This window comes from Streptopelia decaocto (assembly GCF_964273445.1).
Source record: "Streptopelia decaocto genome assembly, contig: HAP1_SCAFFOLD_630, whole genome shotgun sequence".
Lineage (NCBI taxonomy): Eukaryota > Metazoa > Chordata > Aves > Columbiformes > Columbidae > Streptopelia > Streptopelia decaocto.
In genome coordinates, this window is record NW_028115254.1 from 1574 (window position 1) to 8944 (window position 7371).

Sequence of the window (7371 nt, forward strand, 5' to 3'; positions counted from 1 at the left end):
TTTGTTGCCTCCATTTTGTGTTTTGAGGTGATTTTGTTGCCTCTGTTTTGTGTTTTGAGGTGATTTTGGAGCCTCTGTTCCATGTTTCGAGGTGATTTTGGTGCTCCAAGGACCTCCCCATCAAAGCTGCCCCAAGCGCTTCCCCCATGGCCCTGATTAGTTACAGCCGGAATTAGTCTCGGGATCAGTCTCAGGATCAGTCCCAGGATCCCGGTCTCGCCTTTGCCCACCTGTGGCCTCCGCTCTGCCCGTGGAAACGGGGCGAGGAAACAGCGTCTCTATTCCCTCCAAACCCACGTTTTGACCGGTCGTTGGTGCCTCTCGAGTTCCTTAAACCCCCCGGGAATGAAGGAGTTTCAGGACGAACACGAGGCCTCGGTACCGAGTTTAAAATCATCCTTTAAGCTCCAACGACTTGCTGCTGCTCTTATCTACGGCCGCGCCGGATCAAGCCATAACACAACGGAAATCTCGATGCATCCGCGCGTCGGAAAAGTTACAAGTGTTTTACTGATGCTACTAATAAAATAGAGAAAATAATATAAGGTATATAAAACCAATGTGGAAAATGGCAGCAGCTGCAGGGCAGGCACCCCAAGGCCCGGACTGGACTCGGCAGCCACGCGGAGCTGGATTTGGTCATTTGGCCTCGGTTCGCAGCAAAGAATCACAAGGTCCTCTCCTAATGTCGGCCATAGGGAAAAATGGATGAGTAATATACCTAATTTTATATGAAATAAGACGTGAATGGGATGGAATACTTCGGTTGGTCGGTATCTGGCTTTTAGGAAAGTGCAGTTGGTAACACTTGAGTTGAAATTCATTAAAAGAGAGACTTTTAAACAAAACCGGGACACGCGGCGACAGCCCCATGTCCAGCGCACGGTTTCCTGCGGCCGGCGGCTTCTCCTTCGTTATCGGCTTCTTCATGATCAGCTGCTTCTTCGTTATCAGCTTCTCGTCGTTATCGGCTTCTCCTTCGTTATCAGTGTTTCCTGATCGCGTCGGACGGATGGAGAGGGCGGTTCAGAGGCACCGGGCAGCGCCGGCCACACGGAGCCCCGAGCAGCCCCGGGTCGCGGTGCCGTGGTGCTCAACAGCCTCTTGATGCTCAACAACGTCCCCACGATGCTCAACAACGTCCTCATGATGCTCAACAACGTCCTCATGATGCTCAACAGCCTCTTGATGCTCAACAACGTCCTCATGATGCTCAACAACGTCCTCATGATGCTCAACAACGTCCCCACGATGCTCAACAGTGTCCCCACGATGCTCAACAGTGTCCTCATGATGCTCAACAACGTCCCCACGATGCTCAACAACGTCCTCATGATGCTCAACAGCCTCTTGGGGCTCAACAGCATCCCCACGATGCTCAACGGCATCTTCATGATGCTCAACAACGTCCTCGTGATGCTCAACAGCATCCCCACGATGCTCAACAACGTCCCCACGATGCTCAACAACGTCCCCACGATGCTCAACAACGTCCCCATGATGCTCAACAACGTCCCCATGATGCTCAACAACGTCCTCATGATGCTCAACAACGTCCTCATGATGCTCAACAGCATCCCCACGATGCTCAACAACGTCCCCATGATACTCAGCAACATCCCCATGATTCTCCTCGGTGAGTGTCTCATCTTTTCCCCTCCCCAGCTTCTCCCATCGCTTCCCAAACATCTTTCCCCTCTTTTCCCATTTCTCCCCCTCTTCTTTACTTCCTTGTATTGCAGGAAACATCTCACAAACAGAACAGGCAGGATCTCACACCAAAGCGTCTTTAATAACGATTTTACAAGACTGGGTGTTCTACCTAAAGGTCGACACACACCATAGGGCAATACCCCCCAAAATCCCCGTTCCCCATTGGTCTGTATTCAGGGTTATAGACCACCCGACGCACACAATATGAATATGGATTCCTGGCTACGCTTCCCCCTAATTACCGGAGATATTGCACGCCCCGTAACGTCGTGGTCATCACTAAAAAGGGGGAAAGGGGGCTTGGGGACCCGCTGATCTCCCCGTGCTGTGGGAGCCGCTGAACCTTCGCGTCACGTTGGGTTTTCTCTTCCTCTTTCCATTCCGTATCTCACTGTTCGATCTCACCCCGCGTTTCTTCCTCTTGCTCATCACGTTCTCCATTCCCACCCACCCGGGGGGCGCCGGAGCTGCTGTGCCCCACACCCACCCCAGCGACCCCCCCTCGACCTGCCCACACCCCAAACCCCCCCGTTCCGCCGCCCCATTGCTTTACATCCCAACACACCATTTCCCGATAGCGATCGGTGGGCAAATCGCTTCCGGCAGGAGAAACAACCTCATAACACATGTAGCCGGATGATAAGCAACGTGGTTTGTTGATCATATTTCCCCCTCGCTGGGTTCTGAGATGGTTTTTAGCTCTAATCCATCTTCCTATGGCGCGAAGAGGCGCCGTGTGTGTGAACCGGCTGCGGCGGGGCCGGAGCGTCGCCATGGGGCCGGAGCGTCTCCGTGGGGCCGGAGCGAGCGTCTCCGTGGGGCCGGAGAGTCCCCGTGGGGCTGGAGAGTCCCCGTGGGGCCGGAGCGTCTCCGTGGGGCTGGAGCGTCTCCGTGGGGCAGGGCCAGAGTGTCCCCGTGGGGCCGGAGCGTCTCCGTGGGGCCGGAGCGTCTCCGTGGGGCCGGAGCGTCTCCGTGGGGCCGGAGCGTCCCATCCCCATGGGGCTGGAGCGTCCCGTGGGGCTGGAGCGTCACCGTGGGGCCGGAGCATCCCCGTGGGAGCGTCCCCGTGGGGCTGGAGCGTCCCGTGGGGCTGGAGCGTCCCCGTGGGGCCGGAGCATCCCCGTGGGAGCGTCCCCGTGGTGCCGGAGCGTCCCCGTGGGGCTGGAGCGTCCCAGTGGGGCGTCCCCGTGGGGCTGGAGCGTCTCTGTGGGGCCGGAGCGTCCCCATGGGAGTGTCCCCGTGGGGCCGGAGCGTCCCCATGGGATCGTCTCTGTGGGGCCGGAGCGTCCCCGCGGGGCCACGACGCTGATTCCCGTCCTGTCCCCTCGCAGCCCCGTCGCTGTCGTCCGGACGCCGGCACCTCCCGCTCCTCCTGCTGCTGCCCTTGGCCACGTCCTCGGTGGGTACGTGCGCCCGACCCTCTAACCCGCTCCCGGTTGCGCTGGGTTCCTAGAACGGAGGGAAACGCCACGTCTCGCTTCTCCCACCCTCCAACCCTCCTTGTCCCCCCAGCGCCGCTGCTGCCCCCCACGCTCTCCGCAGCCCCCAGCCGCCCTTTCTACTACGACGGGGAGCGTCTCGCCCTGGTCTGCACTGCCAGGACGCCCAGGACCGTCGCCGGGTTCCGCTTCTTCAACCGGAGCGGGGGGCAGGTGGGCCCGCGGGTGCTGCAGCCGCTGCCCACGGCCTGGCTGCCGCTCACGGCCGGCGCCGGCGCCGCCGGCGAATACACCTGCGAGTACCTCGTGGAGGACGCCGGGAAAGAGGTCCCGTCCGGCCGCAGCGCCCCCCTCGCCATCGAGGTTCGCGGTAGGTTGGTTTGGTCTTATCTTCCCTCTCCTTGGAGGGCGTCACCTCGTCCTCGAGTCGCCCATGAAGCCGCTCTGGCCTCTCTCAACTTTTCCGCCTCAGGGTTGCTCTGGGAGAGCAGGAGTTTGTCGGCCTGAGAGCCACGTGAGGGTTTGGGGTGAATTACTCACATTTTTACGTTGGGCGTGTGAAAATACCTATTTTCTGTGAATAGAAGGAAACCACGACCAGCTCTGACATCCAGGGGCCTTTTCTCAAGACTCCATATTTTCCTCAATAATAGAAGGAAACCATGACCAGCTCTGACATCCAGGGGCCTTTTCTGCCCATGGGCAAAGAGCCACAAGTGACCCCAGACTCTGTTTTATCACTCAAGACTCCGTATTTTCCTCAATAATAGAAGAAGGAACCATGACCAGCTCTGACATCCAGGGGCCTTTTCTGCCCATGGGCAAAGAGCCACAAGTGACCCCAGACCCTGTTTTATCGCTCAAGACTCCATATTTTCCCCATTAATAGAAGAAGGAACCATGACCGGCTCTGACATCCAGGGGCCTTTTCTCAAGACTCCATATTTTCCTCAATAATAGAAGGAAACCATGACCAGCTCTGACATCCAGGGGCCTTTTCTGCCCATGGGCAGAGTCACGAGTGACCCCAGACCCTGTTTTATCGCTCAAGACTCCGTATTTTCCCCAATAATAGAAGAATAGACTGATTTTCTAGTCGTGACGCCAGCTTTGGTGTCCACGCGTTCGGTTCGTGTTGCGTCACGTTGGTTCATTGTGGTTTTCTCCTCGTTTCCAGCCGCTCCCACGGCGCCGACGTTTTCCCTGGAGCCCCAGCAGCGCATCTACAGGACCGGGGGCTCCGTGACGCTGCTCTGCGCCGTCCCCGCGTCTCCGGATTACGTGCGGGAGGTCCAGTACTACGGCGACTCCGGCCTCGCCGTCTCCGTCCCGGTGTGGAACGCGCGGAACTGCAGCTACGAGCTGCGCCTGGCGGCGCCGGAGCTCTCGGGCTCCTACAGCTGCGCCTACTTCGTGTACAGAGCCGCGCGGCCCGTGCGCTCGGGGAGGAGCCGCTGGCTCCGCGTGACCGTCAAACGTGAGTGCGCAAACCCGAGCGTCTCCGCCGTCAGTTCATCGACCCACCCCTTCCCGTCCCATCGCGGCGATTCAGCCCCATAGTCGAACACGGGCTCTTCTCGTTGCATCTTTGAGCTCAGATGGGCCTTTAGTTGTTTAAACGCCGATATTGTTTCTAGTCCGTCACCTCGAAGGGGTTTAGGCTGGATAAACCCTTTTCCTCCCATCAAAGAGCAGAACAGACCCCGTCACATCTTCCTTTTACCCTTGAAATCGTTATTTCCTCCCCGTTTGATTCCGTTCTTTCCAGTAAAGTGCAGAACAGGCCCCGTCACATCTTCCTTTTACCCCTGAAATCGTCATTTCCTCCCCGTTTGATTCCGTTCTTCCCAGCAAAGAGCAGAACAGGCCCCGTCACATCTTCCTTTTACCCCTGAAATCGTCATTTCCTCCCCGTTTGATTCCGTTCTTCCCAGCAAAGAGCAGAACAGGCCCCGTCACATCTTCCTTGTACCCCTGAAATCGTCATTTCCTCCCCGTTTGATTCCGTTCTTTCCAGTAAAGTGCAGAACAAGCCCCGTCACATCTTCCTTTTACCCCTGAAATCGTTATTTCCTCCCCGTTTGATTCTGTTCTTCCCAGCAAAGTGCAGAACAGACCCCGTCACGTCTTCCTTTTACCCTTGAAGTCGTTATTTCCTCCCCGTTTGATTCCGTTCTTCCCATCAAAGTGCGAACAGACCTGATCCCTGGGGTGGTCGCTGCAGCCTGGAGCCGTTTGGGTGAACACGAGCATTTTACAGCTTCGGTTTTCAGCAAGTTCAGCTCCCTAAGTAAAGCAGAGAGAATATTAAAAATCACACAACCTTATAGGTGATTCATTCTATCTAGGACGCATTTACTTAAGCTAGGTCGATATGGAAGTTGAGCCGGGCTCATCCCTGCGAGCGGCAGAACCGCGGGGTTGAACAGCCGAGGTTCTCGGGGTCGGTGGTTTTTGGGGGTCTCTTCCAACTCTGGGGTTCCATGGCCAAGTGAGCGTTGGTTCCTCCCCAGGCCAGCAGATCGGCTGGATCCGAGACGCCGCCGTCGGGGGCTCGTTCTTCACCATCAACGGCCTCATCTTCCTCTTCACCCACCTCCGGATGAAGAGACAAGGTAAATATTCCATTTTGTTAATTCTCAGACTCCTGGGACTTGGTTTTCTTTGCCGGAAATGCCCCGGGTTGGTTTTCCCACCTTCCTTCCCGAAGAGGGAGAAGGGAGGGGAGCGTTTTGCGCTCTGCGCCGGGTTCGGAGGGTCCGCTCCTCGCCCTCCTTTCACCTCCGGGTTTGTCCCCATAGAGCGCCGGGACTGAGGAGCCGCGGAGGAGCTGCCGCTGCGCTCCATGGCGCCGGGTCTTGTTTACGCGGCACATCGCGCCCCCTCGGGGAGCCGCTGCACCCCCGGGGACCCCTGGGCATCATCCACCGGAGCAGATCCCGGATCCCAGGCGGTTCGGATGCCTCCGGAGACATCGATCCATTGATCACGCCCCCCTCGGCTTCTCTCTCCAGCTCCGCCGCCCCAGCGGGGCGTCTCCTCGTCACCAGGATGCTCCAGACCCCTCGGCGTCCCCGTGTCCCCCCCTGGACTCTCCAGTCCTCGTGCTTAAACTGGGGAGCCCAGAACTGGTCCCGTTGGGGCAGAGCGGAGCGGGGGATCTGTCTCATGCCCCAACCTCGGGCTGTTGGGGAGCAGGACACGCGCCCCCATCCGCTTGTTGCCTGCGGGTGTCCCACATTTGCTGTCCCACCCAATAAACACGGGGTGTCTGCGCTGTCGCCCCCCGGCTCCTCTCTGAGCCGACGCCTCGGGGAGGGAAACACCATCGTTGATCCCTGTTGGTTCCTTCCAGCCCGGGACGTCCTGTGGCTCTTTCTCGCTGTCCCACTGTCGTGAGGATTTGGTGCTGGGAACGGGGTCACACTTGGGGACCCGGTGTGGGGACATTTGGGTCGGTGCCATTACTATAAAGTGTGTAACCAGCACCTTTGGCGCAGTAATAAGTGCCCGTGTCCTCGACCTTGAGGCTGTTCAGCTGCAGCGTCACCCGCTCTGGCCGTTGTCCCTTGTCACGGTGGCCCCAAATCTCCACCGATGGCGCGTAGTTGGTGTAACCACCATTGTCCCAAATACCCGCGACCCTCTCGAGCCGCTTGTTGGGCGCCTGTCGCACCCAGAACATGGAGAAGTGGCTCAAGGTGAAGGTCTCCGGGCGGCCATTGAGCTGGGGGAGTCCGGGGGCGGCCTCGTGTCCCCCGGGGGGTCCCTGCGCCTCGTTTGCAAGGGCTCGGGCTTCTCCTTCAGCAGCGTCGTCATGGTTTGGGGTGAGGGAGGGGGCTCGAGTTTGTCGCGGGTATTTACAGCACTGGTGGTGGCACCTACTACGCGCCATCGGTGCAGGGCCGGGCCACCATCTCGAGGGACAACGGCCAGAGCACGGTGACGCTGCAGCTGAACAACCTCAAGGCCGAGGACACGGGCTCTTATTACTGCGCCAAAGATGCCCGTGACTCTGGTGGTTACGGTAACGCTGGTCAGATTGACCCCGGCACCCACCCCGATGTCCCTGCGCTGGGTCCCCAAATGTGCCCCAGGTCCCAGCACAAAATGGCGGGAGGGTCTGGGAATGGGAGGGAAGGGAGTCAAGATGGAGGATGGAAAGTGGAGGGAAGGGAGTCAAGATGGAGGATGGAAAGTGGAGGGAAGGGAATCAAGA

General features: G+C 58.5%; 1 protein-coding gene across 1 annotated transcript; it reads left to right on the plus strand.

Annotated features, from left to right (window-relative positions):
* Positions 1-1128: 1128 nt before the first annotated feature.
* On the plus strand, positions 1129-6551 carry LOC309452846 (uncharacterized protein; the record flags this gene model as incomplete). Its single annotated transcript, XM_082077512.1, has 6 exons — positions 1129-1636; positions 3045-3116; positions 3226-3526; positions 4330-4629; positions 5666-5767; positions 5954-6551. 6 exons carry the CDS (start codon positions 1129-1131, stop codon positions 6549-6551), a joined length of 1881 nt encoding a protein of 626 aa, XP_081933638.1.
* Positions 6552-7371: the final 820 nt, after the last annotated feature.